The following is a 15,465-nucleotide window of genomic DNA, read 5'->3' on the forward strand; positions in this document are numbered from 1 at the left end:
GACTGCTTCAAGTTGAGCAGTTGCAGTCACTGAGCTGTGCAGTGTGCTTCTGGGGTCGCTTTGGTCCTTGGATTTATCTTTCACACTACTCTGTGGTACAGACAGCTGTGGATGCGACTCTGAAGTTTCCACTGTAAAGCTCCAAGATAACATTATCTTCTCTCTTCTGCTTAGAAGTGGTGAATCTACAGTTCACAGATACTTAATACGACACAGTCTCTGGTTTGTTTGTTATCTAGTGTTGGAAAAAAAAAAAGTTGCACATTTCAGATTCGGTGTTAGTGTCGTTAGCTTGTTGATTATATTGCGTGAATACAAGTGTCACACTGAACGTCCCACTGAGCCCGATTAAACTTTAAAACTTTACGCAAAAACAAAACAAAACAATTATTCATACTAAGTAGCCAAATCTGAATCGACTGATTCTGAGTGGGGTACAGCCCTACACTGGACATTAAAGACTATTATATAAATCCATATTGCACCATGATTGGCTTCCATAATAGTTGTGATGTCACAAAATCATGCCGCTACATACACATGTAAAACTCAGATTTAACTGAAACACAGAAAACCATCAGCTGCCTTCTAAGTGTCAAACTATATCATTAAACGATCTGAGAGAAATAACAATGAGCAGAACATTTTTGAGTGAAGGGAAACTCAAGTTGGATCAGAAGACCATGTTCTCGTGTTCCAGCCCTGCTGACAAATACATGACACCAGACAGCCAGAAAAAAAACAAACCAATGAATGATATCTTTCATCAGTTATTTTCCATCTCATGAGCCAAAGTGCTCAGCTGAGCCAACAGGAAACTCACTTCAGTCTCTGTGCTGCCATTATTCAGTTTACAGTCTGAGGGAACTTTAAACATTTCATTAACATAATACAAAATGATTATTTGTTCATCAATTAATCATCCTGTTACGTTGAATTTGTGAAGGAAACTTTATTTTATGTCTCCACGGTGACCAAAGCACAAAATGTGGTGAACAGTCTTGACAGGCGTCGTGTAGAAACTGCATCAAAACATTTGTTTACAGACTCGCACACAACTCGTGCAGTTTAATCTACGTCTCATTTAATCAGTCGTACACTCAGTACGTCCCAAACACCTTCATTTTTTGCTAAAAGCATAATACTTCTAACATGTCTGCATACCAGTGGCACACCTGGGCAAGGTGTCACACCATTGTTCCAAAAACTGTCCCTCAGACAGCCCGTCGTACCAAAAACAAACAGCGGTTCCTCCAAAAATACAAACTTCCTGCAGTTCGTTTTAGTTTCCCAGCGGCATTTGAGCCACTGATCCTGGGCGTCTGTGCTTTTCTAGAGACCAGCATGGTGTTTTAACCCAAAGCATGTTCTTTGCCTGACCATAACCACGTGAGTAACCACACCGTCACCACAGCACTTTTTGAGAAACGTAAATTTTCAACGCATCTGCAAAATAGCATATAAATATAACTGATCCGTGATTTGCAGAAATGTACGATACAACCTTTTTTTTTTTTTATTCCTGGGGCGTTGGTGCCTTAGTGGTTAGAGCAGGCGCCCCATGTACAAAGGCTCAGTCCTTGCTGCAGCAGCCGCAGGTTCGATTCTCGCCTGCAGCCCTTTGCTGCGTGTCATTCCCTCTCTCTCTCTCTCTCTCTCTCTCTCTTCCTTTCACACTATGCTGTCCTATCATCAGAAAAACTCCAACAAAGTCTTTTTGTTTTCTGGCGAAAAGATTGAAATCAAATCGCCAGAAATAATGTTGGCACAGTACGTTTCTGTAAACCTCAGGTATGTTACAGCTGAACCCACATTCACCACAGTTGTTGACAAAAGGAATTTATCTGTGGTTTACACAAACCTAACTATGACTTTTTTTGTTTGGGTAATTGGGTGACTAATGCAGGGAGGGAGGATTTTCAGACAAACTGGGCTGCAGAGCACTGGGTGTTTGTTTTTGGGATAATGAGCTGTTGAATAAATGGGCTTTTGTAGGGACGAGCGAGTACGCTATTATTTGTGTCTGCGTCTGTTCAACCCACAAAATTATGAATGTATCCATATATGTGCTCTGAATAGGTGGAGTTAAAACCTAAAATGGGTGGATTTTCAACCAAAATGGGTGGAGCCTAACCAGAAGTTGTTATTAAACCTGAAATTGATATGGCTTGATCAGAAGTTGCCATATTCATTTGATCACAAGAGTAACAGCTCTGCAGTTGAGGATTTTCCTTCATCACCACATATTGACACATTTTACTCAGATGATACTCGTATTTGTAAAAAGCACATTATCCATACCGGATACTCGTTTCATCCAAGTATTCAGATCAGCCCTAGGGTTTTGGTCCAATGGGACATTTTCCAGACTAACAGGGCTTCAGAATTTAGGACAGTCGCCCTGGCAAAGCGCGTGCGTTCAAACTCTGCTGGTGGATTCCATTGTGCAGAGTTCCAACACACGCGCTTGTCACTCCTCTGTGCATGAGACTGTTTATGCAAAAGTGTTTTAAACTGAAAGGTTTGAGCAAAAAAGCAGGTGTTAAGGAAGAACTGAGCATACAGCAGGATAAATGACTTTGTAAATGGATGTTTTGATAGAGTTTATTTATTGCAGATCCCTGTTTGTTTTTGGTTTGACGGGCTGTTGGAGAAATTTTGTTCTGATGGGATATTTTTTGGACTTATGGGGCTTTAGAATTTTGGGCTGTTGGAACAATGGTATGACACCTTGCCCAGGTGCGCTACTCGTACGCTCAGTGTTATAAATAGTCAGGTTTTAGCATAAATGCATGCGTTGGGAAGTGCTGAGAGACTTGTCTAAATGAGACTTGGATTTTACTGCACGAGTTGTGGGAGAGTCAGTTTTTGGATTCTTCGTTCACCGTGGAGGTGTGCAAGAAAAACATTTTTCTTCACAAAGTCTTTGTAACATGAGTAACTGATATGCAAATAATCATTCTGTGGGTGAGGTATTCCTTTAAGCGCTTACACAATATTACTGTGTAAATTTCTCTACAAATAATAATTAACTTTACATTCTTTTGAACATGTAGTTCACGGCAGTGTCTTCACGAGGTGGGTAGAGAAAAGCCAGACAAGATAAGACATGAGACATAAAACGTGATGTGGAATTTGCCCCGCAGTCCGTCATTAATCAAGTGATAGCAGCTCCAGGGAAATGGGCTGACTTGCTGTACAATGTGACAAAATACTGTAGCCAGCAAAAGCTGCCGCTCTGACACACCAGCTGGGCTGGTTTTGCAACCCCATCATTAACCTGACACTTGTTTTCTCAGAAATACTGAGAATTGCAAACTTACTTGGACTGCAGCCTGTTGCACACTCCGAGCTGGACGGTTGCGATTCTGAGGAAAAAACAGAGAAGAAGATGAGTGGGTGAGCTCGGGGGTCACTGGAGGAGACGAGCACAAAATGAGGGTGAAACAGTGAGTGAAAAAGGGGGAGAGGGTGGAGTGCTGGTGCCATATGATGAAAACATGTCATTGTCAGGTGCTAAAAAGTCAACTCAACGCTGTCTTTTTTTTTTTCCACCCCCGCCCCACACATAAACACACAAAGGACCTAATCCGACCACTCTGGCAGAGAAAAGCAAACCGCTTGGGAAGATTGGAAGATTGCTCTGTAATCAACACGTACACAATCAGGTTTCGGCCCTTTTCTTCCTTTTCACATGCGCTACCTGGGGACACCTTCCCTCAGTCCTGTGACTCAGCCACGTCTCAATGGGCCGGCGAAGCACTGAGACCATTCTGAGTTTTTATCTTGCAAAGTTCTTGTGAAGAAATAATGGTTCCTGGATTAAAAGCTTCTCGACGCGGCCACCAGAGATCTGTCCTAAATAGAGCCTGTTCACAATAGTCCAAAGAGGGCGGCAGGGCTTTTACAAGCAGAAGTGAACTTGTGGCTGGAATGTTGCTGGTTTGAATCTGTAGGCTCAGAAAATGTGTGGGAAGTGTGACCTACATTATCAACTGTCGCTGATGTTGGTTTTTACAATAAAAGACTAAAAGAGTTGGTTAACCCAAATCATAAACACATTTTCTCACTTATCACTGTCACTTTGGATTTATTTGTTGAGGTTTGGGGATATCCACATCTGACATGTGTCTCACCAGAAACAATGCTCTGGTTACTCTCAGACTGATGTAAACAAAGTCGTTGGCACTACTTTTTTATGAAGAAAGAAAAACTAAAAAAACAAGCAGGAACATCCAGGGCTGGAAAATGAAGCCAAAAACTGCAGTTCCTCTGATGCCCACTTGGGGCTGGCTGCAAAACAGAGTATACGTAGTTGGTCACAACTAGTTTCATTTTTCAACGCTAAACATGAGTTTCCAGCTTCAAGAGTCATTTTTACACTTTTTCACTGTTTCATTCTACAAAGATACTTTTTACTGTAAAGAATATATTCATATGAAACCCCTTTGTAAAAACCAAAATCTTGATTAGTAACTGTAATTTAATTACACTACTCCGTTACTTGTGACTAGTTACTCCCCAACATTGACCATAGCTGAAGATCTTTTTTTTTTTTCTTGAGCATCACAACCCCTGCAAATGACTCATTTTACTCTCAGCATGTTATCCATTAGGTCTGATAGCATTTGGAAAGTCTGAGAGAGAGGTGCACAATTGACTCTTCGATCCCCATTCAAATTAGCGGAGTGCTAAACAGGAAGTAGCTACACTCAGCAGCTTTCATAGTGACAAATGGAGTCCTGCCCTCAACGCTGTATCCAGGTCTGTTGACACATCCATGGGCGAGACACAACTAGGAGTGACAAATATGTGATTCTGACCCTTTGAAAGTTTGACTCAAGGCTCTTGAAGCTCCAAATGTTGAACTTCTGCTGAAATTATTGTGACAAAATGTTGAGCAAAAGTTCTCAGGATTATCAAAGGACTTAAAAACCCAATAATCACACATAGAAAGACTTGTTGGCAGCCGTTCAGGTGATTTAATCTTTCTCCTGATAAGATCGTTCATCATTCCAAACCCATCTGAACTGTGAAACTGAAACTCTCCGACTCGCATACTTTGTGGACTGTTACTGCTCTGAGCAGTGACATCCTTATTTATGATGATCAATAACATGTAAATGTACACTGCCGAACAAAATGTATTGAGTCTGTGCCCGTCTTAAACCACATGAAGAGACAAAACCACACTCAGTGAAATCCAACAGTCTTTGTCCAAAGAAAGCTGGACCGACTGTTAGGATGTTCTGCCAGTGTTGTTATTTTATTGTAGTACCCTGGAGCTTAAAGCATCAGGGCACCCTGAGAGCTCACCCTACAGTTCACCGTGGGAATGTTACACCACAACCATTTCAAATCACGCCTGAGATATGTCAGTTTACATCAGAGCTTATCTCAACACGACGCAGAAATCACAGCTGTGTCTTATTTTTATTTTAAACCACGTGTGTTTTTTTGTTTCTGAGTCCATTTGTTCGTCTCAGCCGACGATGTCACCGCAGGAAAGTGTTACATCAAACGTGCCCCCTTCCTCAAAGAAAACAAAGTTCTCAGTTTACCTCTGATTTGATCTGATTTGATAAGAATTTGAACCGATGGTGATTGAATGTACAAGCGACCAAACATCTATAAATCACAACAGGTAGGTGTGATATTAAAGTTTAAAAAGCTGATAAAAGTTGTGCAGTATGCAGAGTAAAGCCTGCCAAACATCAGGGAAAATATTTAGGCAGTGAAAATAATCTGCAGGTGACTCTGAAGGAGGCCATGGACTCAATTCTCTTTCTTCTACCTGGAGTTAATGATGGTGCCGGTAACAGACGTGCTTTCCCAGGCTGCAGTCTCTTCATCACAACACATCCATCCAGAAACCTTGTATCAAGACACAGCAGGGCTGAAACTAATGGCTGTTGTCATGATCTGTCATTATCAAAGGCAGGAAGCTGCTGGCTCTGTCTAACCAGCAGTCCAGAGACTGTTCTGATATGGATTTAAAACACAAAGAAGATTGTCACAAAGCTGGGATCTGCCTTTCAGCTCTAATGTACTGATTTCTTTTAGGAGGTTCTTTGAGTTGACTGATTTGTAACTTTTAAAAATGAAGATTCTCAAAGAATTGTCTCATAGTCTTAAAAAATATAAAAATATGACATGTTGTTTGTCATGCATCCAGTGGCCATGTGGTAGAAAGAGACAATGACCATAATCATTAACAGTCACTGACACTGTAGTAAGGCTGGGTATCACTTAACAAATGACAATACTAGCACCCTTAAAGTGATACCAATGTAATTGGAGTGGTGTGTAGAACAGCCATACTTTCGAAGGTTTTGGTGGCATGTTAAACTGCCAACTCTGTCAACACACTGCACTTCGAGAGTCTGTCTGGCTGCACCAGGCATGCAGGAAGTGAGCCAGGCTTTGAAACCCATTTCTGTAGCCGCCAAACAATGGTACTGTTATTTCATCTCTACTTAAGTTAGTGGAGTTCTAAACCGGAAGTCAGCTGCTCGTGCCACTCGGCTCTATGGGCCCAATGACGGGGAAGCAGCGCCAATCAACTGGGTAATTTTGATACCGTGGACATAGAGCCTTTTGTTAGTGTCCAGGTCTCTTAATACATCCATGGGCTGCACATGCACAGTGACGGGGCTAACTGTTAGCATCACAGGGCTAACGTTATCAAACGGGTTTAATGACAGAGTCGAGCCATTTCACTGTTGGTTTGAGTTTATTGGGATTAGCTGCTCGGTGTCGGATGTTAGCTGCTACTGTGCTAGCTCATGCTAGCTGTGCAGACACTGAACAGACATTTAGCAAGGAAGAGAGCAGCTCCAGAGACAGCAGCAACAAAGGTTTGCTGATCTGGTAGGGAGCTGAGACGGTCTGGGATCAGAACCTCGGCGCATTAAGGATCAAACGCAGCTATTGTTCCACTGGAGACGTTTCGATACTACTCGGCACTGGGTTACTTCAGACGGTAGCTAAAAAGGTATCCAGTACCCATACCCAGATTCAATAAGCAGATACACACAAATTGAAACACAAACTCACTGCAGTTCATCGATGTCACACTTCAAATTATGATTGTCTAAATTGCCAAAATAATTACTCAAGCACACCGAGCAGGCCACATATAATAAGTGTTTACCTTCTAAATATTTTTCTGTTGTTACTGAGTATGGTGTGGTGGGACAGGGAGGAGGGTCACAGTCATCTGAATCTTCTTTATTCTGTGCAGCTATAAGGAAGTCTTTGACAAAGTCAAAGTATCGCGCTGTCTGCCACCTCTCTTCCCTGTAGTGGCACTCAAAGTCATACATGATGGGCTCCTGAGGAGAGACAAAAACACAGTTCAAAGAAATTCATGTTTGTCTGGTCACAGTTAATTTCAAAGGACGTCGTTAAAGATTAACTTGGCTATAAAGATGAAATACATAAATAAATGTCATTGATTTTATTAAGTTAATAATAAAAGTTATGGGCAGTTGGTTGGATAAATGAACCTCATTTGTCTTGGCCAGGTCTCCCTTGAAAAAATAAATGTTTGATCTCAGTGGGATTTACATGGTTAAATATGGCTTAAATAAAATAAAAGACACTGCAAATAATATTCTAGTCATGTGCGTATTGTAGTAAAGGTTTGTATAATGTTATTGTTTGGCAGTCCTGCTAGCTGTCTGGCCTCATAAAGCTACAGTCTGTATATTTGCCCTGCAGGGGATCTAGTCCACATGTGAAGACATTATGAGTCCAACTCTAGATATTCTGTCAACTATTTTGTGGTTTGGACGTAATAAAGAACGATTTCCAGGATGTCAGCTTAAATATTTACATCAAGGCTGCAAAACTGTGAAGTTCACAACTTTTAAACCTAAACTTAGAAGCAACAATGAACATGTTATCTCTGTTTTCCACACATTCAGTTAGCTAATGGTGAAACCACAGCAGGAACTTACCAGAGACCCCATGTTGAGCCGCAGTTCTTGGAGCATTTGGATGAATATGCTAATATCTTTTCTGTTGGATGAAATGTTTCCAAACTTATGTGCTAAATCTTGTAAACTCTCCTCCAAGTAGAAGATGTTTAATTTTACCCAACACATCCCTCCCTGGAGAGGAAAAAGAACAGACATGTGGCATTAAATAAGCAACAGCATGCACTGTGAGATAATCAGATACAATACTCCATTTATCAAAACGTCAATAAGAAGCTCTGAATAGAGTGAATGTCCACCAAAGGCGAATAATCCACCCAGTCAGATGATACTTTCACAGTTAAAGGGAAACTCTACGACAGGCTAAAAATATTAGTAAAAATGAATGGCTCTACCAAATTCAAAAACTAGAGTGCTTAAACTCAAATTTGTGATGTCATTAAGTATCTGGAGCTGCTCCATTGACAATGAATGGGGGAACGACACTAAGAGCAGCCAGGCGAACGATCTGAGTATATGGGAACATTTTCTGTCTCACAGCTGAACTCTATACCACAGAAAAAATCTCATTTTGGCTTAAAAGAGAAAACAAACAAAATCAGGCTCCAATTCATCAGCGATGGAGCAGCTCCAGACTTTATACCCTATGACATCACATGTTTGAGACTTCCTTCTCTGGTTTCTGGCTTTGAGAGTATATCTCATGTTCACTAATACTAATTGAACTTAGAGTAGATAACATACTGGAACTCTTAATTTAGGTGGCGTTCCGCTTTAACTCTGCACTTGGCACATAACACAATGTTTGCACGGTACAGCAGTTCTAAGGTCAGCCAAAGTTTGGTATGAAGGTGTAGCTGAGGAAAACATAGCCAAAGGTTTTCTTGCTCTTTGGAGCATGAATGTGATGATGTTTTAAAGTGTGTGTCAGTGTGAGTAATGGTGAGGACCTCTGCTCAGTTTCTACTGAAAATTAGAAGTCAAAATATACAAATGTCACACAGATCTCTTCAGACTGACTGATATCTTACCTCTTCTTTAGGAACGTAGTGTACAGGAATTTTGTAATCTTTAGGAATATTCTGTCTCTGTTAAGAGAGAGAGAGAAAAAACCCCACGTTAGATTGCAGACAAATTTCATTTGGATCCTAAAATGTAGCAACACATCTCATAAACTTGTATTTAAAAAAGTGCAAACAGACAATAACCAAATGTTAATATATGCAGCATGTCCTCATACAATGACTGGTATATATTAGGTAGAGTTGTGCACGTGAGTCATTAGCGCCCCCATCGGTTCGGTTAGGTTTAGAAAAGAATCGTGGTTGGGTGTCTTCACGTTACGTACTTAATGTCACGTCACAATGTCGTGTTACGAACAGATGTTTTACAACACAAACCCCCATGTCCTGGGTCAAAGTTCTGTGTCTGTTTGACCTGTCCATCCAACCCAACCGCCTCCCTTCACGGACTTTGTCTCTCTTTATACTAAGTCACCCGACTTCCTCTGGACAGCCTGAAACTCAGAGGTCATGTGATCCCAGCTTCCTGTCTCATGATCACATGGGTTGTATACATATCATAGTGCATTACTTTTCATAGGTATAAGAAAGAACAGTGAGTGGGGACACTCTGATAAGCCTGCAGGAGGTTAGCTGTGTAGCACATGAACAAAAGTCAATACAGGACAAACACTTTCTTGTGGTGAGTCAGATGCTTCCCACTCACTTCTTGTATCAGTTTACATGTTTGTTTTTTTTAATGACCTCAAATTTTGACCTTTATACATCTTAACTTTGCTAATAAAGCAGGTGGCACCAGGCTGCTGAAAAGAATATGAATTATAACATCACACATCCTTCCAGACACAGAACTGGTTTAGCAGTGGCAGCAAAGATTCTGACCTTATTGTTAAGGTATGAGAGTTACTCATTAGAAGCTTTAAACTGTCTGTTCAAGATGAGAATGCCTCACGCCTCTATTCTGCTTTGATGTTCTGTAGAAAGTACAGTCACAGCTTGGGGGGACAGAGTTGTCTCGCCTTTAACTTGGCAACAGAGGTCGTAACAGGACCAAATTGACATCCGTGCAAAAGGGACAACCAGCCCGACGGGACGGGTGTGACGTTATAGCAACCTGTTACGCTTGTGACCCTGTCGGGGAATTTAAAAAGTAGCTGCTACCAGTTAGCAGCTAACTCAAAGAAGAACAACAGCGGCTGCAAATTAGGAGAAAATGAGGACCGGGAGCTCCTTACCCTCGGAACTGAAGATGGGATCAGCCACCATATAAGAGACGGTGAATGATTGTGATTGACATGTTATGTAATTGTTATTGTTTAGAAAGTGCAACCCGACGCTTATATCTCACACTAGATGCTGTTTAGGGGCCGGCTTTTCTCTACTGGGATGCCAGCATGCTGTCGAAAATCACACACTGGAGCAACATGATGCAGCCATTGTTTGGTTCTGTGCAAAAATGCAAAGGCAGTGTAAGGAAGGGACTTTGTAGCGGCTCTTTAGCACCACCTCTGTGTAAAAAGGGCCATAGTACAGTAGTCTAGAGCAGTTTTTCCCAACTGGTGGGTCTTGGGTCCATTCTGAATCATAAGTGACTCATAAACGTGTCAAGTTTGTAAAAAAGCCCACTATCTTTAAGTATAGTGAATTTCCAGCACAGAGCTTTTATTTTGAAGTGCTGTTTCCTGTTGTAGAGTGAGTGACTAGCCAACAGCTACTTAACAGAGACAACAAACTAGCTTGACGACACGGCCAAATGCAAGTATGATGCCGAATATATTAAACTGTGTGGACCATGAACTAATGACTGAGGAGAAATTTGGACCCTGTGTTGGGAACCACTGGTCAAGCATAAACATGATGCCCTGATTTAGCCTGAGGCTTTAGCTTAAAATGTTTGACAGTGTTGTTCTTACCAAAATAGAGAGACTAGCGATGTCATCTGTCACTGGGTTGACGTCAAATTTACTTGAATGTACCCCAAGCGTGATGAACAGCAGTAAATGGACACAGACGCGTATCCAAATCTGTAGGTCAAAAGAGACAGAGCGTTAGGACAGTCAGTCAGATTTTATACATATAATACAAACCACCACAAACAACATATTATATAATTATTCAATTTATAGTAATGCTAAACTCAATGTGACCAGTATGTCACTGGTTTCTCTGCACACAGCAGTGACACAGTTTGTTGGTGATGCTGAAACTCCAGATTCATCAGTGTGACCACACATAACAGCGATTAGCCTCCACAAACCGCCAGCCACATTTACTGGCTGACATTATCTGGACAAAGCAGCTCTTTCTGTCACCCAGGTCAACAATAAACAATGAGACACAGTGATTTAACTGCAGCTTAGAGGTGCAGCCGGCTATAAAAGAAAAAGTGAGTAGACTCCTGTGTTCATTGGATCATTGTTTCCAGTGAAGACACACCACATTCACACACCCCTGCAGTACTGGAAAGAGTAGGTGAATGAATCGTCAGTATTGTCTTGGTTTTGGAGCGACCCTCAGACCCAGGTCATGTCTGTCCTTCATTACTATATGGAGTCAGAAGTCTGTAAAAATCTTATTGGATCTGATGGGACCAATCAGAGATGATATAAACAGCACATGCACAGTGGTGCAGCAGACCTCAGACTGGTGGAGACGCAGGTCAATATGTGTGTTTCTGAATACTTAAGTACACTGATACCAAAGGACAAGAGATGCCACTTTTCCAAGACAGAAACTTCAAGATTTTATAACGCTGAAGTCGACCAGTGGAAGTTTTGAATGAGCCAGCTGATATTCACAACAGCTGGTTTCCACTGGGCACAGCTGTGGCACGTTCCCGCTTTGACTTGGATTTGTTCCGTCTGCCACAAGGTGTTGTAGCACACCAGGAGCATTTTGCCTGCCTGATGTTCTTGACTTTGTTGATTTGGTCATTTTTCTTTTATTTGCGCATCTACCACTAATAAGTGAGGAGGCTATGTAGTTTTGATTTCTTTTTTTGTCTGTTTAAAATGTATTTTTTGTTGTTATTTTTGACTTTATTTTTGACAAGGTTAGTACCAGTGAATATCCAGTTAGGAGCAACATGAATCAAAGAATTGTCACTGTGTTGTATGTGTTAAAAATGCATTCATCCACATAATTATTTCATATCTATATTTACATTTAGATTTGCAGGATGTTTATTTTAAAAATTGACCAGATGCTGCTGTTCCACTTCCTGCCCAGCTTGCTCTGTCAAAAACAGAGTAGGAGTGTACATCTAGTAGTGAAACCACAAGCATCATCTAGAGTGTCTGCGTTCAGCTCTGGCGGCCTCGTCGCAGCTGGAGAGTTAGTAAAAACATTAGCAATGGCTTCATTCTGGGTAGGGAATCACTGATTGCAAACATTTGGGACTTTTCTTTGAAGCCACTGGAAACTTTTTGAGGACGGGTTGCGGCAGCTCTGACATTAGCCAAATACTGTCTGTGCTGCTGTTTAAGACGTGAACCACTGTGCGTTGCATTAATGTACATTTGATCGTCACAGGATTGGCTCTGAGGCTGACCGGCGATTCAGGTCATCGGCTGATCGTTCGGTGCATCTCTAATTCTGGGTAACAAAGAGTACTAACTGATTTTCTAGACTCGGGTTTGTTCAGGCTCTAATTATGTAAAGTTTGTTTTAATGATGGCAGAACAGAACAAATCGGTAATATGTAATAATATATAGAGAAAAGAATTCTACGTCCATTTTGGGATAAATGTAATGACCTCACAGAGTACCACCATCTACAACGCTGCCTCCGTTTAAAGGTTCAATATTATGACCTCTTCCACCATCACCTTGTCTGTTATTGTGTTAAACTTTTGACCCCGCCCTCTGGTACCATCTATTGGCTGTTTCTATGCCAACATTCAGGACCCGTGGAAGTATGAGGGCAGGGACGTTTTCAGTATGTAAAGGATAAATGAGCCATTAGATGAAGACAAACTGAGTAAATAAGACAGTAAATGAATGAAAATGCAAATCAAATACTTAAGTTTAATGCGATTGTGATACTTGAGAACACAAATTAAAGAACAAAATAGTAGAAGAATAAATTAATTAATTCAACTAGTTTTCAAAACAAATGTGTAAAATGCACTTTCCACCAGGTAACATTTCTCTTGAAGTAAACACAGACACCTTTCATACATAAACTGATAAACTTGCAGCTTTCCTTCTGTTTTACTCGGCCAAACCACCATTTTTCAGACCACCAGTGATCCGTCTGCAGCTGCTGCCGTGCAGCTGACTCTCAGCCAACCTCTGAGCCGTGTAACAGGCAGTTATGAATAACTGTCATGTTGCAACACTCTGTATTGTTGTGACACGCAGGTAAGTGATCCCAAACTATCAAATCTGATCATACATGCTGACACTGAGTGAAGCTGGAGAGCAAATGTTTCTGACAGTCTGATTTCATTTCAAAATCTGCACGTGCACTGTTGAGTTACACATTCGGATATGGGATACATTGTGTTGCACCATCGCCCAGGGACAGAAGATGTAGTGATTTGTCTGCAACTCATCAGACTGACGGCTCAGTCATGTTGTGTTTTTTACAGCCTGTTGAGCTCTTATTAAGTTACGAGGTGTGATGGTTGGTAACATTTAATTTACAGCAGCATCACCAGAATGTTTTCAGTCAGAGGAACGAAACAAAAACAGACTGGGAGGTGAGTCCTGCTCGTTCAGACAGCCTCACACTGCAGACTCTGACTGTGTCAAAGTAATAACTGAAACCATGGAGTGTATATCACTGCATACACGTGACCGTACTCACACGTACAGTAAAGATTGCTGAATTTAAGAATATGGTCACCCTGCTACGATCTGTGCCGTCACAGTCAGTCCGTTGTTCTGCTCTGTATAAAGAGCAGAGTGAACAGGTCAGAGAGTTACGATGGAGCCAACCTGGTCTCACAGAAATATGTGAAGAGAGACAACCTCTTAACACTACATGACGAGGTGAGAGCATGTCATGTGTTGAGACTTCGTGCCAGAACAGCAGAAACGAAAAGTCATTTAAGATCCTTTGTCATGGTGGACACACAAAGCCCCAGGTTCAATGACATCACGCAGTGGATGTGGTTAAAGTTACCACTCCAAAGGCCAAAGACTGTAAAGGGCGAGAAACTCCGTGTCGAGAGGAGGTCAGTAGATGGGCCCCCAAAAAAGACTTTCACCCAGCAGACCGATCACTGCTCGTGTCCCCCCTCTGGAACAAAGTCAGTGTTGACTTCTTTTAACTTTGGGTACTTACAGGATGTAATTACGTGACTAGGCTGCGTTACAGCGTTTGACAGGACATAATTAACAAATATAGTTATTTCAACCAATAAACATACTTTTTCTGAACCTAACCAGGAAGTTCTGGTGACTGACCAGACATGTTTTTTAGGATTTACAGGATTTAAGGATATCATTAATGTGATCCTCTGCACAGGGGTACGGGCGGAATCTCCACTGGGAATATATTTGTGATGAACATGCTCTACATTTATGCTTTTTTTCGATGCACTCAGGCATCTTATTAACCCTTAAAAAATGTTTTTTAATTTTCATTTATTTTCTCGATTAATAAGAAATTGTGATGAAATATTTGTAGTTGTTAGGATTTAGTTTGAAGTAGAAACAGACAGCTTTGCAAATCTACAGAATTCTGTGGGACCCAAAATATGATTTTTGATTTTATGTTATTTTGTTCTTATTAGATAACAGTTTTTTTTGGTATATATATATTTTTTAAAATACATATACAGATAATTTAGATCTGGGCTGTTCATAAAACATTTGGGGGCTGAAGCTTCAGACGCTCAGGTCTAATAACGCCACTGGCCTAAACTCAACCATGACGGCAACATGCGATGTAACACATTACATGTCACCACCACACAACACAGTGTTAGGAGCTTAGGTCACAAAGTGCTGTGAGAGCCTGTTGGATTGAGCATCACTAACATTTGTGTTATTTATTTCTGTTATTAATTTTTTTCTTATTGACATTATGAGCGTCTTAATTGTTAAAGTATGAATTATTGCAAATGAGACTGATGAATTTTTACATGTCTTGAAATTAATGAAAAAAGTTTTATTTTCGTTTTTGTGTTTTTGTTTTGTTTTCCCTGCTGTACCAAACGTGTACTGAACTGTGACACCAACACTGAGCCACATTCTGAACAGGGAGTTTTCTCTGCTGTTACACACCTCATACTTTTAAAAATCAGCTTTGCAAATGTTGTTTGAGGAACAAAAAGCACTTGACGGGTTTGTTCAACCTACAGGATGCACACAGTGTCTTTTTGTATGGAACACTGAAAGTAAACAAAGCTTTTGTTTGTTTACAAGGAAACTCAGACGTTGAGATCCGGTAGGAGCTGCGCAGGCTTACTGCACATTAACGGTTCATGTATCTGACCTCTTCCCTCTGCTCTGTGCCAACCTGCCCACATTACGCAATGAACCTGCCATTCTCC

At 41.0% G+C, this 15,465-nt stretch overlaps 1 protein-coding gene across 1 annotated transcript in view; it reads right to left on the bottom strand.

Annotated features, from left to right (window-relative positions):
* Positions 1 to 15,465, bottom strand: part of kitlga (kit ligand a) — a 52,570-nt gene that overhangs the window by 9,070 nt on the left and 28,035 nt on the right. The window contains exons 2-6 of the mRNA XM_050072517.1: positions 10,876 to 10,986; positions 8,972 to 9,028; positions 7,962 to 8,114; positions 7,154 to 7,334; positions 3,324 to 3,368 (exon numbers count right to left, since the gene is read on the bottom strand). Of these exons, the coding sequence (XP_049928474.1) occupies positions 3,324 to 3,368; positions 7,154 to 7,334; positions 7,962 to 8,114; positions 8,972 to 9,028; positions 10,876 to 10,986 (547 nt within the window). The remainder of the gene's footprint in view (positions 1 to 3,323; positions 3,369 to 7,153; positions 7,335 to 7,961; positions 8,115 to 8,971; positions 9,029 to 10,875; positions 10,987 to 15,465) is intronic.

This window comes from Epinephelus moara, chromosome 20 (assembly GCF_006386435.1).
Source record: "Epinephelus moara isolate mb chromosome 20, YSFRI_EMoa_1.0, whole genome shotgun sequence".
NCBI classification, from domain to species: Eukaryota; Metazoa; Chordata; class Actinopteri; order Perciformes; family Serranidae; genus Epinephelus; species Epinephelus moara.